The sequence below is a fragment of the Fundulus heteroclitus genome, chromosome 1, assembly GCF_011125445.2.
Source record: "Fundulus heteroclitus isolate FHET01 chromosome 1, MU-UCD_Fhet_4.1, whole genome shotgun sequence".
Lineage (NCBI taxonomy): Eukaryota > Metazoa > Chordata > Actinopteri > Cyprinodontiformes > Fundulidae > Fundulus > Fundulus heteroclitus.
The window spans coordinates 28,345,351-28,370,454 of record NC_046361.1 but is presented as its reverse complement, the minus strand read 5'-3'; the positions used below and the strand labels follow the sequence as shown (position 1 = coordinate 28,370,454).

General features: G+C 40.1%; 1 protein-coding gene across 1 annotated transcript; it reads right to left on the bottom strand.

Annotated features, from left to right (window-relative positions):
* Positions 1–463: 463 nt before the first annotated feature.
* col9a3 (collagen, type IX, alpha 3) lies at positions 464–23,133 on the bottom strand. The gene is made up of 32 exons (XM_036139620.1): positions 22,880–23,133; positions 22,113–22,181; positions 20,730–20,765; positions 18,835–18,906; positions 18,613–18,666; positions 15,594–15,629; positions 15,273–15,296; positions 15,099–15,152; positions 12,811–12,864; positions 12,643–12,684; positions 12,480–12,536; positions 12,328–12,381; positions 12,187–12,240; positions 12,043–12,096; positions 11,897–11,950; positions 11,722–11,775; positions 10,120–10,173; positions 9,988–10,041; positions 9,851–9,904; positions 9,445–9,489; positions 9,298–9,351; positions 9,131–9,184; positions 8,458–8,511; positions 8,281–8,352; positions 7,778–7,813; positions 7,521–7,565; positions 4,754–4,786; positions 3,985–4,131; positions 3,845–3,899; positions 3,562–3,744; positions 1,516–1,593; positions 464–1,429 (listed from the first exon to the last, which is right to left on the bottom strand). Exons 1-32 carry the CDS (start codon positions 22,943–22,945, stop codon positions 1,245–1,247), a joined length of 2,037 nt encoding a protein of 678 aa, XP_035995513.1. The 5' UTR covers positions 22,946–23,133; the 3' UTR covers positions 464–1,244.
* Positions 23,134–25,104: the final 1,971 nt, after the last annotated feature.

The following is a 25,104-nucleotide window of genomic DNA, read 5'->3' as shown; positions in this document are numbered from 1 at the left end:
CATCATAAGACCAAAATGTGTCACTGTAGTGCCAGAATTTTAAAAAATCCCTCTTTACATTTGATAAACTGAAGAAAAAAAAACATTTAACACAAGATGGCGCTGTCTTCCTATGGAAAATGAAATGGGCTCCAATGGGGAAAAGACTTCATTCAATGGCTATCTTTGTACTGATTTAAAATGTTCAGTGTGCATGATTTTTTTTTTTTTTAGCTGAATGTTCAATGCACTACTCTTTATAAATCCTGTTTTTGTAAATGCATTTTCATATAGAAACTGGGGAAATAGGGAATTAATGGAGGTATAATGATTTCATGGTTTTTAGAGCGTATGTTTCTGAAGCGCTGGGCTCATTTGATATGTAGAGAAGAGTAATGTTTTACTGAAAAGTGGCTTTATTTGTTCTTACAACATGTCGCTGTAGCATCTTACTGTACATACAACAGTCACCCACAATAATAAATAGTATTTAAAGTAATTTATATTTAATTGTTACAGCACCGGCGGTATACAGTGGATGTGGTCATTGTAGATTGAAAAACAAAAAAAAAAAAAGATTTTTAACAGTTCCTAATTTTTTAAATGAATTATACATGTCCGATTTATGCATCCACAAGTCTTATCCTGTTTGTGATTCTCAGCTTTAGTCAATTAACTTTACTTGACAAGTTATATATATATATTTAAAAAAAAAAACTGTAAAAAAAAGTAGTTAAATCTTTTTTGCATTATTCTACAAAATTTCTGGGCACCTGGGAGAGTACATTTACAGCTCCAGCACCAATGTCCAGTTTTGTATATTGAGGTAACACCTGTGATTTACACAATAAGCGGTGTGATAGGGCCGTTCACATCAGAGACAGTCACGGTTGCTGTCAGGTTGTCGTCTGCCGCAATGATGATAACCGAAACAAATGGAGCATCGAAACAACATTTACAAACTTAATGCCAGTTGTTGTGGGACACGTTTGAGTCAATACAGCTGTTCTGTTGCACTTTTCCTTGCCTGATCGCTTTATTTCAAGATGTTACCTGCATGTTTTTGGGTCTCTTAGTTGCTTTGGTGTTCTTGTCACTCTGGGGATGTTCCTCCATTCACACTTGTAGATGTTATTCCTCCCTTCTGATACACGTATTTAAATAAAGAGGACTTGTTGTGAGCGTTCTGTTGTGTCATTCCTCTCCTCCTCATGTTAACACCCCCCCTCCTAAAAGTGGATCAGTCAGGCTGCAGGAAGTCAGGTTTAATTGTTTTTGGGGTTGGAGGATTTCCCAGCCACTGACGGTCCCTGGCAGGCTGACGTGTCACAGATCCCAGGAGGACCCTGATGTCCAGTCCTGCCTGTCCTGCCAGGCTCTCCAGTCTCACCCGGATCTCCTGGAGACCCATCACGGCCATCTTTGACAATTCCAGGCACTCCGGGAAGACCTGGTGGGGGGGAGAAAAGGTTTTCCAGGTCAAGTGAGTGTTAGAGGCATTTGTCCATATGGTGGTTTAAAGTATCTGGCCTATACCTTGTTGCCCTTGGTCTCCCGGGGGTCCATCAATGGCTTTGCCAACGGGTCCCTTATCACCTGCCTCACCAACATCACCTGTAATAAATAACAAAAAAATATTTTTGTCTTTTTGCTGACTGGTGATTAAAGAAACAATTTCCAAGTAAGTATTTTTTTAAAGTGGCCATTTTAATAGATTAAAGCTATAGTTGGTTAACCTGACGAGCCAGATGAATTTTGTTCCGCTTAGCTCCACTCACATCCATCTGGGACCTGTCCCATAGAGAGTGATTTCTCCAACCAATTTTATTGTCCAGCCAATCAGGACGCAGGGCTGGAGTTTCATAGATGTGACGTAGTGGAGAAGCGACGTGAGACTGTTTTGATTCAGACAACAATGGCGGCTTGCATCGAGGATGCTGCTATTTCTTCCGTGTTGTCCAATCTACCTAATATTGTTTCATTAAAAGAACATCAGAGAACGGCTCTGAAGGCTTTTGTTGGTGGAAACGATGTTTTCGCCCTTCTCCTGACCGGACTTGGCAAGTTTTGTTTTTTCCTGCGTCGCTCTCATCAGCGTCACAGGTTGGCTTCGGTGTGGGTGGTTGAAATAGCACGTCGATAAAGATGACAGACAAGTGGCTTATCCAATCATATGCAAGGATTTTTGATAAGGCCCAGCCTTTTGAAACGCTATTCCTATGGATCAGTCCCAGATGGATGAGTTGAGCTAGGCGGAGCGAAATTCATCTGGCTAGGGTCAGGTTAATAGTTGGTAATCCGGTTCAGAAGCACTGTTTGTAATACTGGGTACAATGGTTCTTCCATCCTGAAAGTAGTTAATACATTATTTATTAACAAAAAGGGGTTAAAAAAATCGTTTTCTGTGGGAGCTGCAGGCCTGTAAAAACTAACCAATCCATGCCCATCGGTTCAAAGAGCATGGATTGGACAGAGTTGTTCCTGCTTTCACTCCCCTCTGTCCCTCGAGTTTTGGGATTATCCCCTTATCTATTGGTTGTCCCACATGCCAATCATTCTGACAAACATACGTAACGCCACTGTCCGTGTTCGTTCCTTCATAGTTTCCGCTTGCTGGCTGCCCATGCGCGCTTCTAGTGTTTATGTATCCGGTTAGCTTAGCAGCTAGGTTAGCAGCTAGGTTAGCGGTTAGCCATTCATTGTAGCTCTCAACGTAGACTTTGAACATGGGTGAGAGTCGCAAGAAGCGAATCGTGTTCATGTTTATGAGAAGAAGAGGAAGGCCTCAGTAGAAAGAAATAAGACCAGAAAGGATTTGGGAGATTTTTTTCACGCGATCCCCCTGAAGAGCGGAAGAGCAAGATAACCCAGTCTTGCGCATGCGCAGTTAGTCAAAAAGGGCCTTGGGGAAACTTAAGGAAAAATGACTGACCCTAGCTTTAGTTTTAGGCTGGTTTATCATTCCAAAGCAGTTTTGATATGTGTGTGGGATCATTGTCCTGTCAGAGCACCAAATTGTGTCACATTTGAAATGTTCAAGCTTTTGAGTTAAGGTGAAATTGAATATTTTGGATTGTCCTGTCTTAAATATTCCACCCAATTCGTGCAATTCAAAGCAGCAAAACCGATCCGCAGCATGAGGCTGCCACCATACTGTCACTCTCAGATATAAAGGAAAGTGGTGACAGAATTCAGCAACAGCCAAGAAGCCATGAAGGTTCAAGCCTAATTTAAACCGGAAGCAGCTGGAATGCTGTAGAGTTAATATCAAGCGAGTTTAACACTAAGGTGGACCATCCAATAAGTCCAATAAGTTTTTTAACTTCCTCTCAACTCTGCTTTGACACAAGTCCCTAGCTGGCAGATAGCACATCACTTCTCTCATTATGCCGCCACAAATGTCCTCTGGTGTCCCTTCATAGTGTGGCAGCTTTTTGGTATTTTGGTATTGTTTAAATGTCCATCATTGTGCTGTTGCCAAACTTATACCTAAATAGGACCGTTGCTTGGCCCCCCAGCGGTTATAATTCAGACCGAATTGAACACATTTTGTGAATTTTGTTAAAAACAAATTGTTCATACCTCTGGGACCTGGATCTCCAAGTTCTCCCGGCAGTCCTCTGTATCCTGGTGGTCCACGCGTACCTGGGTGCCCGACAGAACCAGCAACCCCTGGCTCTCCTGGGGGACCTGCGGGGCCGGGGCGCCCCACCATTCCAGGTGCCAGGGGTCTTCGCAGATTAGCCGCTAGCTGTGCAATCTGGTCTACATGACAGAGGACATTATAAGGTGAGCTCTTGAACATTCCTGCTCCTCAGCGTGTAAATGTGTGCATTGCAAATGGAGATCAGGTTCAAGGTCTTACCATCAATCATGGAACCACACAGCTCTCTGATGTGCTGCTCACTTGCCAGTTTGCCCTGAAACACAAGGAGCCATGTTTGAAATGTAACCTGAATGAAATGATACAATTAGACCGGTTTGTTAAAAAAAATATATACTCACTGGTACTCCTGTCTTTCCTGCAATTCCCGGCAGACCCTGTTCCCCTTGGAAGCCCATTGGTCCTGGTTTTCCTGGAGGCCCTCTTGACCCAATCTCGCCTTGTGGACCTGTCACGCCTTTGGGCCCCAGTTCACCTCTCTTCCCTGGCTGCAATTAGCAATAATGATCGGTTTAATTGCTCGGCATGCTTTGCAGAAACAAATAATCTTTTATCCAAACTCCTAAAAAACCCTCCCTGAGATTTAATCGCTGACTAGACACCAGCAGAAAAACAAACAGGGCCTGTTGAGACAATGCGGGGGTGGGTTCATATGGACTCCTCTTGCCTGATAATTACTCCAAAGAGCACAGCAAACAGTAAGTGAGACTAAGGAGCGAGGCTCATCAGCGCTGTGTCGCTAATTACACAAATTGTGCCGCAGCTTAGTGTGACTTGTCTTTCCCTCATGGCGATAGCAGCGAACAGGCCAATAAAGCTAAAGCCGCAGTGCCTATCTCTAAATAATCCTATTAAACCTGGAATGTGAAGCCGGGTGTGCATGTGCCGTGACTTTGACAAGTGGCCAAAAGCTGCTCGGAGTGAGGCGCCATTTTTAATGTTTGGAGAAGGAACAGACGCAGAGGGAGTTTGGAGCAAACTTGCACTGCTAATTACACCCACTCACAGCATCTGAGGTATGTTTGGCAGACGCAAAATGTATTTGGAGAGCTGCTTTGAAGGGTGAGAATTTCTTAATGTAGGACATGGAAAATGGATTAATTATCTTACCTCTCCTTTTTGTCCAACTGGCCCAAACGGACCCTGAAAACAAAAGGCATTCTTTAGGTATCCAAGCATTTGGCTCCAGAGTCAGAACAACAAGACAGGTGCATCTCAGTACATTAGGATGTCATAAAAAAAAGTCACTTAGTTCATCACTACATACATTTTAGTTCATTTTGATAATGAAAACCCAAGATTCGGTTTCTTAAATAGATGACAACAAGGATTAGAAAGTCATCCCACTGCCATCCCTCTGCACCCGTGACTGAGCACAATTCATATAAGGACTACACCACATATTTTCATATTTTTGTGTTCACCAACGCTTACTTGCCCCGTTTTTCTCTCCCATTAGTATCCAAAGTTTTGTTCAGTATGCTTGCTGCTGGTGTTTTTTGTTTTTGTTAATTTTGTCTCTTTGCAGGTGTTCTTGGTTGTCCTTGTTCAGGTTCTCCATGATGGCCTTAGGAGGATTTTTTTTTTGTAGTGGCTGGTTGTTGGGTTGTGTAATTGTTGTCTCTTATGTTTTCTATGTTTTTCCTGTTCTTTCTCTTTTCTCTCACGCTGTCATGTTTAGCATCAGTTTGTACATAATAACAGCAACAGAATAAGTTATCAAGGGAGGATTTAGAGGTATAACGCCTCCCATGGTAAAGAAAATATGCATAACTACAGCAGCCACACTGCAAAAAGAGAAGTAAAAATAAGAACAGTTTTCTTGAAATTAATGTATTTGCCCTTGATTTGAGCAGGTAAATAAGATTATTTGCCAATGGAATGAGTATTTTTACCCCTAAAATAAGATAATTAGAAATCCTGCACTTGAAATAAGGTGATGGAGATGAATTGTTCCTATTTTAAGTGCAGAAATCTTATTCCATTGGCAAATAGTCCTATTTATCTGCTCAAATCAAGGAAAAATACTTTAATTTCAAGAAAAAAATGTCTTATTTTTAGGTCTATTTTTGCAGTGCAGAGCACTGTTTTGTTGGCCATGAAGCTGAGGTGGGAAATAATAAAGAAATGTCACCCTACTGAAAAGCATTTCTAGAGTAAATGCACAAAATACTTGGTTGGACTCCTTTTACATGAATTAATGCATTGAGACGTGGCAAGGAGTCAATCCGCCTGTCTCACTGCCGGTGATTTAAGGAAGCCCGGGTTGTTTAAACAGCCGCCTTCAGCTCATCTGCATAGTTAGGTCTGGTGTCTGCTATCTTCTTCTTGACAATCCTCCATACATTCTCCATGAGGTTCAGTTCAGGTGAGCTTCCTGGCCATAAACCACATCAAGACCAAGGCAGGGGCTGGCAGAGCTGGAAAATTAAATCAGCATTTCCATAAAGCTCGTCAGGAGAGGAAAGCAGAACGTGCTCTAAGGTTTCCAGGTATACAGATGACTTTGGGCTCGATAGAAAAGAAGCTCATGTTCTTCGTACATTTGTGTTTTGGTTCTTCAAGCATTGAGTCCAGCCAGAGTGAAGTTGTTTATTTTTTAGTAAAGCTCTGTGAGACGCCATTTTTGTGTTTTTCATCCCTGACAGTGTTTTAGCCCTCAGAAACACAAAAGAGACCACCGACCCTTTTTTATGAAAGTGATCAGCGCTGGCCAACCAAGACAGTGGTGTCCAGACGATGGATGAAGGAAAGAGCCACGTATTCGTCCGGGTAAAGTGTTTCCCCATACGTAAGTAATATTACAGCGCAGAAGCCAGAGCCAAGCAGCACTTTCTCCTCTGGTTCTGAGTGGAGGCTGCAGGGAATGTGGAGGGGCTCTCTGGAGGTCTGTGAACCTCCTCATCATGGTCCCTTCTCCCTAAACTCCTATTCCTTTCATCAAAGTTAGGTCATACAATCTCTACTTATACCATCAAAAATAATCTTCCTCTTGACAGCTGATAATTAAACAGATACTTGTGAAGTTTTAGGATTTTAGTCAGTTTCATTCGTATTAAAAAAGCTGCTCTTTAAGCTGTAACTTTAAGCGTGTAACATGCCAAATATTGTTTGTTTTCTCGGTTATTTAGGGTTTCCTAATTTTATTCAATGTTTATTTTTCTACTACGGAGCCCGGGAGAGCTCACTTTAAGTGATATTTTTTTTTTCAGGTCGTGATAATTTGTGAGCACGTTTTCTTTTAATTGAGTCCTCGAATTAATAAAACTTTTTCGAGCACACGTTTTAATTATTTGTGGGTGCGTTTTGGTAGATCGAGATCTCGAATATACTATAACGTGCTCATGTTTACATGTGTCAAGACAATATTGAGTACACGTTTTACATATTGTGGCCACATTTAAGTAGATCGTGCACACAATGTTCTATAACCATGTTCACTAAATTGTGCTCTCGTTTTAGTAAATCGTGCGCTCGTTTTAGGCATAGTAAAACGAGGGCACAATTTATTAAACGAGTGCACTATTTACTCTCCTATAGTAAATTGTGCACACGATTTAGTAAAACGAGCTCACATTCTCTCAACATGCAAAACATTTTGCGATGACCCCTCTAAGGCTCCGTATTCTACCAAGTAAATGTAAAACATTAAAAAGAAATCCCTTAATCTACTGTGCAATTGCTGAAAATGCAATAGAAAACTGTTTCGTGCTGGAGAAAAGAGAGTTTTTTTACTTTTGATAACCAGAGAGACTGTATGAGTCATTTAAAAGGTTAAGTTCTCGCTGTTCCTGCAGAGCTTTGCTGTAACGTGCAGCTGATTACTGCTGAAAAAAAAAATCAAGAGTCACTATTTGGATTAGGACAAAATACTCACAGGTTCTCCATTCTCTCCTGGTAAACCATCACTTCCTGCCACGCCCTAGAGAATGAGACAAAATGTTAATTTGTTAGTTAAATATCTTTACAAAAAATCATGTCCTAAAGGCTCCCAGAGCATCATGAGTTCATGGATACTGAAGAAAACCAGCGTGGTCTGCATTAAAATGCAGATTCTAATGATCGTTAGCTTCCGTCTGAGAGCTGGAGAGGAACTCCGACACGTGACGATCAGAGACGTTTCAGCTGACTTACCATTTCTCCCTTTGCTCCAGAAACTCCAACTGGACCCTAAAGAAGTGGGAAACAGAGGGAGTCAATATGTAAGAGACATGCAGAGGATGTGTTGCTCTGAGAGAGGGAAGGCAGGGGGGGATGGAGGGGAGTGAGGTGGGCTGGTTGAGGGGAACCTGGACTGACATAAAGGGCGGCTTTGTTCTGTCTTTAGGTTCTGAACAGGAGGCCACCTTGTGCCTGTGCGTTTTCTCCTGGCTGCAGTCTGATCTGATGAAAATGATGACCTGGTTATTGCCTCATATGATTGCAAACATCTATGCCATGTCTTTGGAGTTATTGTTTCCATCCTTTCCAAACATTTTCAATGTTGTCTCAACCAAACAGTGGTCCAGGGGTCTCTAGGGGTGTTAAACTGGGCTCGTTTAAACTCCTTTTCCTCTAAATTATTTCTAAATCAAGCTGGTGAAGAAAAGCAGTGGAAGTTTAAGGCTCAGTCGAACCCATTTACTGTAGGAACTCACTCTGTCACCAAACTCTCCACGGAGTCCTGTTGGCCCTGGAAGACCTGGGTCGCCCAAGGCTCCTTTTACTCCCTGCAACAGATTTCACACATGCAAAATTCAGTGACTTTACCAAAAAAAAACATTAACAACTAGAAAAGAAAAAAAGATAAAAATGTGTGATTTCATGCGGCTGACCTGGAAGCCTTTTACTCCCTGAGGCCCAGAAGTGCCTTCTGGTCCAATACCTCCCTGTTAGAAAGAGACATAATCTTACTAGTCTATTAATGAGGCTATTTCGATTCAGAGAACAGGAAGTACAAAAAAATGATGCATTTGTTATGCAGCACAGCGTGCTATAATACTGTTTTCATTTCTTTTCTTTTTTCCCTTTGGCTTCCTGCAGAGTTTGATTTGAGACAAAGACCTTTCTGTGCAAGAATTACTAAATCACAATTTCCTTTTCTAATCCCTGCATGTATTTCTCTATTATTAATTAACTCAACACAGGTAAGCCTCTGAATCCAAAGCGATACTCATATTGCTTTTGCAGTTTAAAAAAAAAAAAAAAGCCACAGAGGCCAACTGTTTATGCTAGTTCAGGTTAATTTAGCTGTGCGCTGCTTTTTTATTAAGGTCTTTTCTGCTTTCTATTACTTTTATTCCTATTAAGCACTCGGACGTGCAAACTGGAGATAACATTAGTTTATTTTCATACGCTAGAAAATAGCCTCCAGTTTAATCTCACAACTGTCCTGTAACATAAAAAAAACAACACTGTCTTAATTCATCCTGTGGTAAATGGATTTAAAAGCTCAGTAACTACGACTGTCAGCAGTTTTCTCAGTTTATAGGGAGAGTATGAACTCACAGCCACTCCTCTGGGACCTGCTATCCCCCTGTTTCCTGGCACGCCAATATCCCCCTGAAGAGAGCAGGTTGCAGACATGTCAGAGGATCTCTGAGAGCGTGCACCCAGAGGTTGTGCGATTGCAGAGCTGTTGATGACTCTCCCAAACAATCCCATCAGATACATACAGGAATACCTGGCTCTCCAGATGGTCCTTGCTCCCCAGGCTTCCCCGGATCACCCTGGTGTAACAAGAAGTGAGGATAAATGGCTGATCTTCAGGCTTCTTAACTTAAGGTCCTGAGTCATTTTTTTTTTTTTGTCAAAATACTCACGGCTGGTCCTTTTGACCCCTTTGCTCCAGCTTTTCCAGGCAAACCCTTGAAAAGCAGAGAACAGATGATAAACTCGCAATAGTTTTTAACCTGTCAAACTGAATTAGCAGACTCTGGTTCTCAGAAATTACACAGTCTTCAGAAGTTGTAAGTTAGGTAAAATGATGCTTTAAGGTAGATTGCTTAGGACATCATGTAATGCAATTTGAAACTTCTGCAAGCTAAATTTTTTTTTTGCAGAGTAAATATTAGTTTAGGTCAGTAAAACACGAGTCCGGCTTTATATCAACATGTTTTGGTCGGCATTACTAGCAAACTTAGGCTTTAAATGGGAAATAAAGTAATAAAGTTCAAATCAAGTGATAAACCACAGAATAAAGAATCAATCGATTAATTATCTACGTACAGGAAGTCCATTTGGTCCTTTCTCTCCAACTACTCCATGCCGTCCAGGATCCCCCTGTGGGCAGAAAGAAAAACCCTCTGATCCCTCTTGAGTCTCCGCTTACGCAGACGTTTCCAGGAGAAGGAGGTCCAGCTCACCTTCTCGCCATCCAGCCCTGGTGTTCCATCCTTCCCATCTCTTCCAGGTATACCCTGTCAACGTCATCAGATATGACCCTCATGGATCTGAGCGCACATTACACAGTCATATTTTTCCGAATATGAACTTACAGGCTCTCCTTTGGGTCCTGCTCCCCCCAGAGCTCCTTTGGGACCAATCTTACCCTGGTAACAGATACAGAACATTAGTATAATACAAACATGTTAAAGATGAATGGCACATTAGAAGTAGTCCAGTCTGAGCAGTGGAGATTTAGATGCTTCATTGGAAGAGTTTCACTTTCAAAATAGTGTTCAAATAAATCTTAGAAATAGTTTTAATTTTAAATCTCAAAGGATGTGGTAAAAATATGTTCAACCTTTGTAATATTTGAATAACACTGGAAAGTAAAAACATTTATTGGTAGAACTGAAGTGGTGACAGATGTGCACGATGACAAAGACCTTCACATTGGAGACTATGGACATGTGGAATATGTTTCCTGGTTTTTAGCCTCATGGCTCCAATTCCTTAAGTTTCTGGTTTTGGATAGTCACTCTATGTAAAAGAGGACAAATTTTCCTAAATTTTTATGAAAACCTTGCTTATTTTAATTGTGTAAATTGGACACTGTCGCTGCATGCATGCTCAGTATGAGGGAATGCTACAAAGCCAACGACAATGCAGGCTATGCGCTCTTTCAGCAGGAGTGAAGGCTGCAATGACTCGATGCAATCTGCTGGGAATCTTTAGATAGAAAGGTTTTAACCTATCTGTCTGGATGATTTGATGGAACTGACTTTGTAAAGTGACTTGAGATGACATGATTTGTGAATCAAATATAAAAAGAACTGAATTAAGGTGTGGCCGTAGACAGAATATCCTTGCAGAAGGATATTCTGCAAATTAAAATTCTGTACATACAAATGTTTTTTTTTTTTTTTAAATACTCACCTGTACACTGTGACTTTCTCCTGCATTGTTTACATTTCAATTGCTTTACTTTTAAATTCAGCGCTGCACCTTATACTGTATTTTAAATCTACTGTAATTAACAAGCTGTATTCTTGCACAAATGCCCTTGCACAATCAATTCTGCACATACAAATGGTTTTTAAAAAAAATACTCACCTGTACACTGTGACTTCTCCTGCATTGTCTACATTTAAATTGTTTACTTTTAAATCACTGCTGTACCTTATATTGTAATTTAATTTTACTGCAATTTACAAGCTGTATGCAACGAAATTTCGTTCTGTACGCACTCTGTGCAAAATGACAAATAAAGTTGTCTAAGTCTAAGAAGTTGTGAACTGCGAGAGCTCTGCTAAGGGGAGAGTAATGTCATCATCCTTAAGCGGATAAAACTTCAACTTAAGCTATGATTGTACAAAAACAGTGAAAGATCTTGAAAGGCTGAAGCATTTAATGATAGCCCGGCATCTTGTGCATCTTTTAAAATTTGAATGGAGTTTCTAGCTGACTGCAAGATGAAATGGTGAGCTTTAAAAGAGCACAAAGTCTGATTGGTATTTTAAAGGTGGAAAAGTTAGAAATAACCAAGGCCTACAAGATTTGAACGTTTTGACGTTGCAGACGTACTCAGACACAAAACTGAATGAAACAGGGCAAAGAATTAAATCATACCAATAGTTTAAATGCTTTACACCGTTAACACAATGGTTGTGTATCACATTTATGAAAAATTCAAAAACTCTTATATTTTCACTTACAATTTCTCCTTTAGGTCCCTTAAATCCCTGCGGCCCTTTTTCCCCAACATCGCCCTGCAGACATCAGATGAAACACACCCAGCTATTCATTGATGGGACCAGCCGTCCGTTCTCACTGTGAACCTCCAACAGACAGTTACGGCAAAAACTGCGAAACAAACAAGGAGTGACTCACTGTCTTTCCAATGATTCCAGCTACGCCAGGCTTGCCTCTGAAACCCGGGAGGCCCTGGAGAAAAAAAAAAAACAGATGATGCTGAAGTCAAAGAAAGTGGGGTTGACGGTGAAAGTAAGGCAGGAAGTGGGGATAAAGTTGCTCACTCTGTCGCCCGCAGGTCCCATTGGGCCTTGTAGACCTCGCAGACCACGTGGGCCCTGAAACACAATTTTGATTTGAAGGGTAAATAGTTGATGAAATTAGCTGTAATTTCTAGTAATGGGACAAATTCTCTTCCTGAATCTCACTTGCAGACCAACGGTTCCTGGAATACCCGGTTGTCCGGGTGGACCCTGATCCCCCTAGAGATGACACAGGACACTTAAACCCACCGTCAGGTATGTCTCACGAATAACAGCTGATGTATTTGTCTCACATGCTCAGTTCACCTTCTCTCCGTTTTTTCCGAGCTCTCCTTTGTCTCCTTTGTGTCCAGTGTGTCCCTGTGTAGGGAGACATGAACAGAAAGAAGCAGGTTAAGTTGACTTGGGAAACTCACTGCAGCCCGTAAGTGCAAACGGCGACAATAAAGTCCGTTTACCTTAAATCCTGGCATCCCGGGCGGGCCGGGGGGACCAGGAGGGCAGATAGCAGGACACTGCAGAAGACAGAGACATGATGCTGAGGGCTCCACATTCGCATTCAGTTATGGACAACATATAATCAGTTTACAGGTAGTGAGGTGTGCAGTGCAGACATCTTACCAGAAGGTCACCAGTCAGATCTTGAAGAGAACCAGGAAGCCCCTGACAGAGGGACAAAATGCACAAATCACGACTATTTCATTTCTCGCATTGCTGTGTTCTTCTTCTGGTATAGACACCAGTTGGAAGCTGCAGCAGATGTAATGTGATGTTAGAAATTGGACTTACTGGGGGTCCATCAGGGCCAGGAGGTCCTGGAAGTCCTGGAAGACCCTCTGGACCCTATAACATTACAAAGGCACTGGTTTTAGGGAACTTTTTCAGCAGCTCTGATTAAAACATCAAATTGCTAAATCTGTTTCTTCTGGTCAACCAGATGTGACCCCTCACTTTGCTGCAATGCCTAAGGTCTACCTTTTATTTGAAATAATCATTTCTTGTCTCCTTACAGTGAAGTTATAGAGTCAGATTTACAATGTCTTGCAAAATCATTCAAACCAAGCTATTACAGGTCTAGATGTATGTTTACATACATACATAGGGATTGCTGCAAAGCCATCAACAATGCAGACGGCTGTCCTTGAAGGTAAAAAGTCAAGTTTCAAAAGTCTTTCACAGCCTCTAACAACCTTCTTCCAGGATTAGTCAGTATTTAGCTTTATTCATCTTCCCACCATCTCTGGCCAGTTTCTCTGTCTCCGATGAAGAAAGGGATCCCCACAGCAAATATGTCTCCCAGGGGACGACAGGCCAAAGGGTTTGACTTTGGTCTCATCTTATCAGAGAACCTCTGTCCACATCTTTGGCAAGGCAAGGCAAGGCAAATTTATTTATATAGCACAATTCAGTACAAAGACAATGCAAAGTGCTTTACATGATTAAAATATAGCAAAAATAAAACAGAATAAAAGCAAGTAGGAATAAAATGTAGATAGAAAAAAAGAACAAAAAAGTGGTGATTCAGTTAACCAGAACAGTTGAAGGCAATCTTAAACAAATGTGTTTTTAATCTCGATTTAAAGGAACTCAGGCTTTCCGCACCTTTACAATTTTCTGGAAGTTTGTTCCAGATAAGTGGAGCATAGGAACTAAATGCTGCTTCTCCTTGTTTAGTTCTTGTTCTGCAGAGTAGGCTGGAGCCAGAAGACCTTGGTGGTCTGGAGGGTTGATACACCGATAACAAGTCTGTGATGTATTTAGGTGATAAGCCATTTAGGGATTTATAGACTAACAGAAGTATTTTAAAGTCTATTCTCTGAGAATAGACTTTGCTGTGACCTCTTCATGTTTTATGGCCAACTGCAAACGGGACTTCTGACCACTCCTCCATAAAGGACATATGTGTGAAGTGCATGACTTATAGCTGTCCTGATGATGATAATGATGATGATGATGACGATGATACCTCAACCTGAGCTACAGCTCCTCCAGAGTAGCCATGAAGTTATTTTCATCTTCTTTGATTCATGATTAGGGTTGCCACGTTCTGCCATGGTCCCCCTGCTCCGTTGCAATCAGCCTCAGATCTGTGATCTGCTCTTTTTAAACGCTCTCCTTCCTTTAGATCTCCACCAGATTGTCAAAGCCTTGCTAGTGGATGCCCCGCATCTTTTCCATTACCTCGCCTGATCTTCACAGCACAACCTTGATTCTGTCTCCTGGATTTCTCTACCTCGCCTTCACCCTGTCTGGTTTCTACCGAGCTTCTTATTTCTGGACCCTGTTCCTGTGTCCCGACCACCGAGCCTTGCCAGTCGTCCGGATTTGTTTGCTGCCTGTCCCTCGGATCCTGGATTAATCTCTTGCTATTCTGCCTGACACCATGGCAGTGTTTATTTATTTAAAGCCATCACTCCTGACTGCCAAGTGGCTACCTGTTGTCACGTCATTCCCATCACTTACGTTTCTCACTTTCTTCTCTGGAGAATTTGAGGAAATTAACACATTTAGATCCACTGCTCAGATCCTAAAGAGGTCAGTGGCTTTTTGTTTGATCTTTCCTTAGTTCTTGACTCCTGTGCAGCCACTAACCTGTCCTTTCCAGACGTTCCTGATCAGTCCTGTAGAGGTTCTCTTGTTATGTTAAACCTTTTTAAAATGCCCTCTGTGTCTGGTTGAAGTTTAGGGTCCACAGCGTGGTTCATTACCGTAACCTTGCTTTAAACTTCTCCAAAACATAATTCTTGACATGTGTATCGGTTTTCATGAAGCTGATTATTGACTAATGTTCTCTGAACAAATTTTGACGCCTTTGTAGAACAGCTGCATTTATACCAAGATTAAACTCACATGAGTGGCTTCTATTTACCTGTTGGGTAACTTCTTAAGTCAATTTGTTTCTACGAATCTGGTTTAGTGGGAATCAAATTGATGTGGGCTGGAAAAACTGTATATGCATGCTACTCTTCTGATTTGTACATGTAAAAAATCTGCAAACCATCCATTCTTTCCACAATTACGCATTACTTTCTCACATTTTTCCATTACAACATATTGCAAAAATGAGATAGACTTACTGCTGGTCCCTGAGGTCCGGCTCCGCCCGGCAGCCCATTGGTTCCAGGTAATCCCTACAAACAAAAGACACGGTGTGGCATTAGAGTTCAACACAATCTGAGAAAGACACGAGCTCCCAGGGTGCAAATCAGAAAAGGGAGTGAGATGGTTTCAAATAAAAGAAGTTGACTCACCGGGGCTCCTGGTCTCCCCCTGCCCTATGGAAGACACAGGAAGACAAGTTAAGTAACACCAACAACCAAGGTTTTACTGACAAAAACAGCATCCATCATGTAGTTTTACCCTGCTGCTAATGTTTGTTAAATGTCAGCTGGTCTTATGCTATAAATTATCAGCTTCAGACTCAGAAGAGGAAACAATATCATCTTGGTTCTCATCAACTGTCTAGTGGCTTTTCTAGAGCTGATTTTCACAGCATGCGACTATCCATGTAGGATTACCCAGAGACAAATGTCTATAAGTGTACAGTGTGTACAGTGTGTGTGATTGCTTACAGGAGGCCCAGGTGGCCCTGGTGGGCCCGCTTCACCCTGTTGGCAGCAAGACAGAATCACAGTCAGCGGACCAGAGGATATCCGGTTGATTTTTAGTTAAAAAAAAAAAAAAGTACAGTGAAAAACTAGCACTATTAGAGCTCATAAGTAAAGCAGCTGGTGCAGCTCCACAGTCAAATATTCTCACTGAACATATAATTTTGTTTCTCTGTTCTTAAAATGCATGTTTTTAGTTATTCTCTCCACAAGGATAATAACTGAATTGATCAAGTCTTTAGGTTGTGGCCGGCAGGTTGCTGAACAACCTGCATCCAGAGTTGTCTTTGGTTTAATCACCAGATCCTTTAAAAAAAAAAATCAAGTTTTATATGAACAGTACTACTTCATTTAAGTGTCCTCAGGGCTGTCTCTCCAATGGCTTTTATATATTAAAATCCCTGTTTTTGTGGGTTTTTTTCATCCTTTGATTTAGTTTTTTTCTGTGACAGTAGCTTCATAAATAAGGAAGTTTTTTTTTTGTTCGTTCCAAACAATTTGTAACTATTTTTAATATTTTTTTCAGCAGCTGTTTGTCGTTTTAAAAAAGCTTGGGAGACAAATTGTAATTGTTTTGCTGACACAGCTTTTAACTAGAAAAAAAGAGGTTGATAAATATATCCCTATGTGAAACACTGCTGTCTAACAAGGTAAAAAGATGTCAGTTGTTTTTATACTGTGCTGTGAAAATGTATTTGGTCCCTTACAGATTCAATCTGTTACATTTAAATGTTTTTAAAAGAATTATTTCAGACTAACAATACCTGATTAATGACAAAAAGCAGTTTTAAATGAAAAAAATCATTTATAAAAGGGGAAAAAAAAGTTTTCTAACCTGGCTCTGTGGCAACAAAGCAGCCCCAGACCTTCACACTATCTCCATGTTTGACTGCAGGTACAGTATGATATTCTATTTGTTGTGTCCAATTTACACCTGATTTCACGAAATGAACCACTTCCAAAAAGTTACATGTCTGGCTCACTGACCCACAGAGTATTTTCCTGAAGGTCTTATTGATCATCCAAATATTTTGGGGGGTATGTGACAAGAACCTTTGTGGTTTTAACCTTCTCATCTTGGCATGCTTATTTATTAGATTTTATAAAAAAAATAATCTCTCCCATGGATGCCATTTTTTTTCTTTTCTCTTTTTCTTATTGTTGAATCCTGAACTCTAACCTTAAGTGAGGGAAGTGAAGCATGGAGTGCTTTAGATCTTGCTTTAGCGTCTTTTGGGACCTCCTGGATGAGTTGTTGAGGCACTCTTAGAGAAATATTGGTAGACCGCTCACTCCAGGGAAGTATCACATCTGTCCCATGTTTATTTTGACTTTAATTTTTAAATAATGCTTCTTGCTGTGGTTTACTGGTGATCCAAAGCTTTAGAAATGGCTTTGTAACCCATTCCAGACTGATAGATTGTTCTTATATTTCTATAGATAGAGCCATGTGTAGCTCTTTGAGACTTTTAGCCTACTTGATGTTCTCCCACAGGTTCTGTTTAAGTGATTTCTCTATTTTAAAGCTCTGGTAGTAATCAGAGCTTTGTGTGGCTTGTGAGACTGAACTTAGCTTTAACAGAATATGGAATATTCTGACAGTTAATTCATGATTTAACAACATGATTACCATTTGAGACCAACCCAGGTTAGTTCAGATACCTTTTCTCTTGTAATAAATGAAATCATCATTTAAAAAATACTTTTTGTATTTACTCATGTTATCTTTGTCTGAAAAAATATGAATGAATTTGATAATCTAAACATAAAAGTGTGACAATGTCAGAAAGCCAGTACCTTTTCACAGTACTGTATATTGATGCAGTCCATGTCAGTATGTATGAATTGTCACAAAATAAAGGTTTTTAGGGGAACAAAGTTCACACTGAGGGGATGGCCAGGTTGCTGACTGATAAAACAGAGAAACAACGTAGTTAGAAATGGAAAAGTGTCCTGGCTTAGCATGAGGTGTCTGCTTGACTATCAACACAGGCTGCATTTGTAAATTTGGAGTAAAAAAAAAAAAAGGTCCCAAAATGGATCATCGTCACTGGAACATGGTGAAAATGAGGGATGAAGGTGGTGCCAGTACAAGATAGATGTAACTCCTCAGAAAGACTCAAATGATGAGAACTCACCACACTTGGCTTTAGTTTTTTTACTTGATGACTTCCACTTTCCCTTTATAATTAGGTCAGGGAATCTTAAAAAAAACTACTTGGTCAGACTTATTAGAATATAGCTCAGCATACTTTCCATCAGCTTAGGTTACTCTAAAGGTCTTTTGTGCCTCATTGTTAAGTGAAAACTTGAAGCAAATTTCCACCACAAATTTTTTTTTCGTACCCAATTCTTATAAATCTGTGTCACATCCAAGCTTTGCACCACCCTTAATCGCTCAGAACCAGCCATCACAGCGTAGTTATCCGTGTAATTAGGGACGTGAGTTAAAGCTGGCTTCCTCATTAAGTCCGCTAATTAGCTGGGAGGTGGCAGCAGGGAGGGGGAAGAAGTCGCTGTTTCTCTGTTATTTCATAGATTTGATGCATTATACGTTTTGCTAAATCACAGGATGTTGACCATTCAGAGTTTAGGAGTTGTTTCCTTTAGAAAAAAAAAAAAAAGCCTATATCTCCCACATTTTTTATCCTTCTGGTGGGAAATGGGGCACATTCCAGGCCGGATTAGGGAGAAGCAGAAAATATAACCTCAGCCTGATCCCTCATTAAAAATACTCCTCACCAGGAAGTTGAGCCAATTAGACAAATTCATGGTGACAGAGAAGACAGGCCGTGTGCCTTTGAGAGCCTCTAGATTTAACAGAACCAGAACAACCGGCAAGGGTCTCGATGGATCCTGATGGTTGTGGACTTCAGCTGGTAGATGCAGGGCGGAGTAAAGGACGTTTGAGCTTTTAAATTCTTGTAGCCCCATCCTGAAACCTATCCTTCAACATCAGAAGAGGTTCAGAAGATACACTTACTGCTTCCCCTGGCGGTCCGTCTTTCCCAGCAGGGCCATCGGGCCCAGTCAAACCCTAGGGATGAACGGATGCTTCATTACTTCTTCCTCTGTCATTTCTTTAAATAGCACCAATAACCAATCCTTTACAGCCTCTCCACGTGAGATTGACATTTCTCAAACTCATAGTAAGGGATTAGTTTGGATTGTGTTGGTGTAAGATGGGAGGTTTTGGACCCCTTACGTCAATTCCTGGAAGTCCTGGCAGACCTGGTTTTCCTGGTCCTCCTGGGATTCCTGCTTTCCCTTTAGGGCCCTGCAACAGATCCAGGAGAGATTTAGTAAAGTTTTATCTAGCCAGTATAACCGGAGATATACACATATTCAAAATACAAACAAAAAAGGTGTTTTTGTTTGCAGATGAATGATCCTCATAACTATAAAAAAATGTGTCTTGTCACCTAAATGACAGATTTAAATTTGATTCATATTTCAGTATGCTATCTGGAGGCATTTATATAAAAAAAGAGAGAATAAAAAGTGTCTTAAAACTTATCTGAGTCCCATATACACAACACTGTAACATAAAACTTTACTAAAAAGTCTCTATTGAAGAGGCAACTTTAGTTCCATGAAACAGTACAAATGTATCATTAAACAGAGGATGGTGACTACGTTCAATGATATATTTAATATACTGATATTTCTGATGCTTTCACTGAACCAACTGTTAGAAAAAGTTCAAGCTGCATTTTTTTTTTGAGGTTTACAGACATTATCAGTCCGAGCTGAAAGTGATGAGTTAGATTTACTTGAGGAACTTTTTTATTAAAAGAAATGTACATTACTACACCACACATTTTACTCCTACTTGAGTAATATTATTTTTGAAATATCGCTACTCGTAGTTAAGTATAATTCCAGGCTACTTGACCCACCTCGAGTTACTTTGCTGAAGGAAGTACAACAATGTTTTTTTTTATTTTTAAATAATGCAGATGACCCACAGAGACACAGGTCATGTTAAATTGAGACTTCTTTGTACACCAGCTCTTGTTTTCTATTTGATAAACCTGTGGGCCATTTAAATGTCTAATAAACGGTATATATGTATTTCCTCTGGTAGTACTTTGGTTTGTTCTCACATAGAAACATTAGCTGTTGTATTTATTGTTTTTTTTGATAGCTTTACGTTGTAGAAAACTGAGATTTAGAGAAGAAAGGTTCTTCTGCCTCAATTTGTTATTTTGTGATGTAGTTAAATTTTACTGATTTGTTTATGTATGTATTTTATTCTTCATGTCAAAATATCATCATAACATCAGATGTTATGATCTGTTACTCTGTATTTGAGTCACTGTTTTTAATATTATTGAGTAATTTATTTGGTGACTGCTTTTTACTTCTGTTTGAGTAAAAAGATATTAAGTGATGCCACTCTTACTTGAGTCCAATTTTTAGCTACTCTACTCACTTTTTGGTTAGTTTATTCTTAATGCGATAAATCACATTTTTAAACAAAATAATTTGGTTCCCTGGAAAGATTTAAACATTTTTTACTAAACATTCCTATTATAATCACCTGAAGATTTATGCTAAATGTGAACTTTTTTTGTATTGAGGCTCATAGTGACACAGCCTTCAAATTAAGCACTTTTTATGTTTGCATCATGGTTGTATTAATGTGAAAAGTTGAAAATATTATCACATTTTTGACTTGTGGCAAAGACATTAATGGGAAATGAAAATGTTACACCTGTGAATAAAATCTTTTTATTTTATTCACACAGCCTTCAAACTTAATTTGAATACTGTGTCACTATGGGCCTCAATACAAAAAAGTTGCCATTTAGCATAAATCTTCAGGTGATTATATCAGGGATGTTTAGTTATTATTATTTTTAATCTTTCCAGGGAACCAAATTATTTTGTTTAGAAATGTGATTTATCATGTTAAGAATAAACTAACACTTTTTATGTTTGCATCATGGTTGTATTAATGAGAAAAGTTGAAAATATTATCTCATTTAGGACTTGGATCAATGGGAGATTAAAACGTTACACCAGTGAATAAAACCTTTTGTGTTTTTGTCTCCTTTCACCACCCTCACAGTTTCTCAGAATGGTTGGGATACTTACAGCTTTCCCTGGCAGCCCAGAAGGTCCAGGTTTCCCCTAGAAGCGACAAAAAGTACATATAGATATTAGTTTAGACCATTTTCAGCGATAAACAAAAAGACATCCTCTCAATGTAAAGATTCCCAGTGTTTGGCTGCAGCTAGGAGGAGCAGCCTCTGAGTCTCATTCATCCGCAACCCAAGCAAGGAGTGCATTAAGTGCTTCAGTGTTTAGCGTTGGACCTCTCCAGGGGAGAACAAACAGCTCTAAGCTGAGACGATGCAGACTGGTCACATGTTCAAAGCCTCAGTGTGGTTTGAAGAAGGTGCAGGGAGGAGGTGCGAGCTGAAACCCTAGATGGTCTCACGGGGTTGGGGAATGTATGAATGGCTCCTCTGTGTGCCCAAACTTTACCGGAGGCATAAAAATATTCAGAGCTAAAACGGGCTAAAATGTTTTCATATATGCATCAGCGACATGCAAAATGCCAAAGATTCTTCTCCATAAGCCAATATTGACATTTTTATAATTTAAATAAAAGTCAAAGCGAAATCTTTTTGAAATTTTTGTATTTCCTGACCCGAATGAAGTAAGAGAGATTAAAGGGTTTAGTATGCACCCTTAATATAGTATATTGGGGGTTAGTCAGTGTAAAGTGGAAAGTTCCACTTTCAATGACATGATACACTTCCAATTTTTCTATAAAATGATATGATTTGGCCATTATTAGACGTTTTCAGGCAAGAATAATAAACCTGGGCTTTTGAGACACACCCGTATGCCCTGCAGGTAATCGTGTAATAAATGTAGGCGGAGCTGCAGGAGGAGTCAGTATGAGGAAATCTTACGTTTTCTGCTTCATTTAAGCTCTAGCAGAAACAGAATCCAAAATTAGAACTACACCAGGAGAACAAGGGCCCCACCAGAAGGTTTTCTAATGGGTGGGCTGACAGGGGGCCGCTGATAAAGAGACGCGGTGGGAGGTGCCATACCCTGGATTTCTGGAGTTATATTATGCTGTCATCATAGGACATATATAATAAATAAAGGTCCATTGGTCATTGAAGTGTGTCCACTCCCCTCTTAAATTTTCAATACAAAAAAAATACAAGTGTGAGACTGTTTGGTCAGGTGGTTGTTGGGGGGGGAGGGGGAGGGGGGGGGGCTCCTACCCTTAACGACCCAAACCCCGCCCCGGCTTCGCTGGCACCCCTGCATCAGAAATATGTAAGAACTGCAGAGATCCTCTGAAGCAGAAATTTCTTCAAACGCAATTTTTCTACTAGGTTGAAAAAAGTTGAAACCCAATTTATCTGATCACCACTACTGGTCAAAAGTTAAACCTGTACTGTTCCGGGTTCCTGACAAAGTCTTAAGAGCATCCTTGGTGTCTGGTAAACTCACATCAGTGCCATCCCTTCCTGGTTGCCCTGGGGGTCCTTGTGGCCCGGGGGCTCCTCTGGGGCCGGGCCTCTGGAAGACGAAAAGCATTAAAACCACAACTTTGTGTCTAAATAAATGCTAGAAGCACAGGGGTAAGATTCTAAAAAATTGGCAGAAATTGTCCAGTCTAATTCAGTTTATATACAATGATGATTTTTGCCAATTCATGACAGATATCATCACTTAACACGGTCAGCTCATATCAAATTATATACAATCTAGTCAATCCTATACAATGCAACAGCACCCCAGGAAAAAAATAAAGAATATAAATAAAAGATGCTTTAGTCCTCCTTTATTATTTTCTGTTAGCTTATCAGATGGCTTTTTTTTTGTTTTTTGCTCACTTCATTGAACAAATGGATCTCTGTGAGGACCTTGCAGAAGCACTCCTGGACTGAACTCAGTTCTGAGCGCTGAATGAACAGAGGCTGCATTGTGCGCACCGATCTCCAGTCTGCACATTCCACAGGTTGCAGACAGAACATAGAACAACCTGCAGCAGCTACAGACCAAACTGCTCACGCTTCCCCTGAAGTGCTAAATGAGGAGATTCCGCATTCAGAACTGCAACAACGCTGTTCCAGGAGAGCAGAAATGTGAATATGAGGCCTTTGATCCTCAAACACAGTAACCCTCATGACATCTGATGGGCCCTGCTGCAGACTAAGAGATGGTGCAGGTGTCTTCAGCAGGAGGAAAAGATGCTGCTCTGTGATGAGCCTTACCTGGGCTGAGGATGATGACAGAAGCTGGCACAGAAAAAGCACCCAAAGAGCAGAGAACGCCGTCATAGCTCCCCGCTTGCCCTCGCAAACCCGAGTTTAAGAGGAATAAAGGTCAAATCCTCTGCTCCACGTTCAGTCTCTTCCCTGTTCCCCCCCAGCGATCGTGTGGAGCCTTCCTTCACCTGACGGCGCTCAGCCCCTGAATGGCTGTCCCTCTGCTCCCAGATAAACCCGAGCCTCCAGCCGAAGGGGCTGAACTCAGACAGGCAGGGGTGAGGGGTGTGAGGGGGGGGGGGGGGAGAGAGGGTCCTTGGACTCCCAAAAAAGTGGGCAGGGCTAGAAATGTTTAACATGTTAACTAACCAATCAGGAAGTGGTCAAAAACAAAAGGAAATCCGGCCGTGTTACATCTTGCCGAACTTTAAATCAGAAACTTTGTTTTATTTGGATTTTTATGTGATTGACCAACACAACAAAGTAGTCCATCAAGTGAACCTTTTGTTTTAAATTTTTACAAACAAAAACCTGAGACTCTTTTAATCTGATTCTTCCCTGAAATAAAATCCAATCCAAGATCTTACCTGTTATAAGTTGACTAAAAAAATACACGTCATTTACACAGAATCACAGAGACTCATACTGAGCCCAGTTCTGCCGGAGGTTTTCCTTCCCGTTAATGGGGAGTTTTTCTTCCCACTGTCGCTTCATGCTTGCTCAGTATGAGGGATTGCTGCAAAGCCGTGTACAATGCAGACGACTCTCCCTGTGGCTCTACGCTTCCCCAGGAGTGAATGCTGCTTGTCGGGACTTTGATGCAATCAACTGGTTTCCTTATATAGGAAATTTTTGACCAATCTGTATAATCTGACCCAATCTGTATAATATGATTGAACTTGACTTTGTAAAGTGCCTTGAGATGACATGTTTCATGATTTGGCGCTATATAAATAAAATTGAATTGAATTGAATTTTTTTTTTTTACACATATCTTCTGTCGCAGCTTTTTCCGACACACCATAACGGAGAAACTTCCCAACCAACCTACTGGAAACACGTGATCACAAATGATCTCTAAGAGCAGCAGGGCTACTCCTGGTATCCTCCATTCAGCAACTTTAAATGTAATTTTCAACTGTCAACAATTTTTTCCCCTCTTGATTCTGCCCTTTGCATTTTGAAGCTAAACTTTATACCTGGTTATCATCCGCTCTTCAGATCTTGATCTGTAGCGAATGTCTCCTTGCTATAAGCTACGGAGAAAAGGCAATTTTAACACAAACAGGGAGAAATAATATAGGTAGGATTTGGGTTAAAAGCTGCCACAAACAATATAATATAATATAATATAATACATTAACATTAGGGCTAGGCGATATGGCTAAAAAAAAATAAAACCTCTGACCGCTCTATACAAAATCTGATAAATTTTTTCCCCTCCTTTTTGCTTGACAAAAATAAATTATTTTAAAAACTTGCTTTTATTTCAAGCATTGCGTCTGGTAGTTACCATGAATTCAAAGTGAACCTAAATACAAGCTGTGAAACATATTTGTAAAACAAGATGGCTGCCCTGTCGTTGTAAACAATGAAAATATCACAAAATGTTTGCTACTAGTTTTACACAATGAGCTTAGAACAGGCTTCACTTGACTTGTATAATTTCAAACGAACTTAAAAAAATAAGTGCAGGAATAAATTAAAGTGTCTCGTCTTTTGGTAAAAAAAAACAAACAAACAAACAAAAAATTTTCTCTTTACAATATTTTGGCAATATATTTTCCTAAACATATATTACGTGTTGCATGCTACTCTCTTCATGGCAGCTCAATGAGTTAAAAATAAAATCCCGATTTCCCAAAAATTAAATCTTAATAAATTGTAAATTCAAATTAATTGATTAAATCGATTTATTGCCCAGCCCTACATGGCTTCTGTAGTTTAATTTCTCCTTTAGCAACCACTATCAAATTTAAAAATCAGAAAAACTTAAATATTAAACTTATCTAATTATTTAAACAATATATAAAAAATTGTTATGTTTTAACTTTAGCAGTAGACCCTAGTCCAGGCATGTCCAAAGTGGTTAGGTGCATTAAAATCTGCTTTGAATTTAATTATGATAATTGGCTAATTACAGCAAGTGTTTTCAAACAGCAACTGACCCAAATACGGTTCTTATATTGCTAGACCAAAAAGAGTAAAGTTTATTATTGTTAAATAGTCTA

Coding starts and splice junctions, on each gene's coding strand:
- col9a3 (XM_036139620.1), bottom strand. CDS start 22,945: ATGACGGCGTTCTCTGCTCTTTGGGTGCTTTTTCTGTGCCAGCTTCTG. Junction 12,382..12,479: donor CCGGGATGCCAGGATTTAAG/GTAAACGGACTT, acceptor CTCCCTACACAG/GGACACACTGGACACAAAGG. Junction 12,097..12,186: donor CAGGAACCGTTGGTCTGCAA/GTGAGATTCAGG, acceptor ATTGTGTTTCAG/GGCCCACGTGGTCTGCGAGG.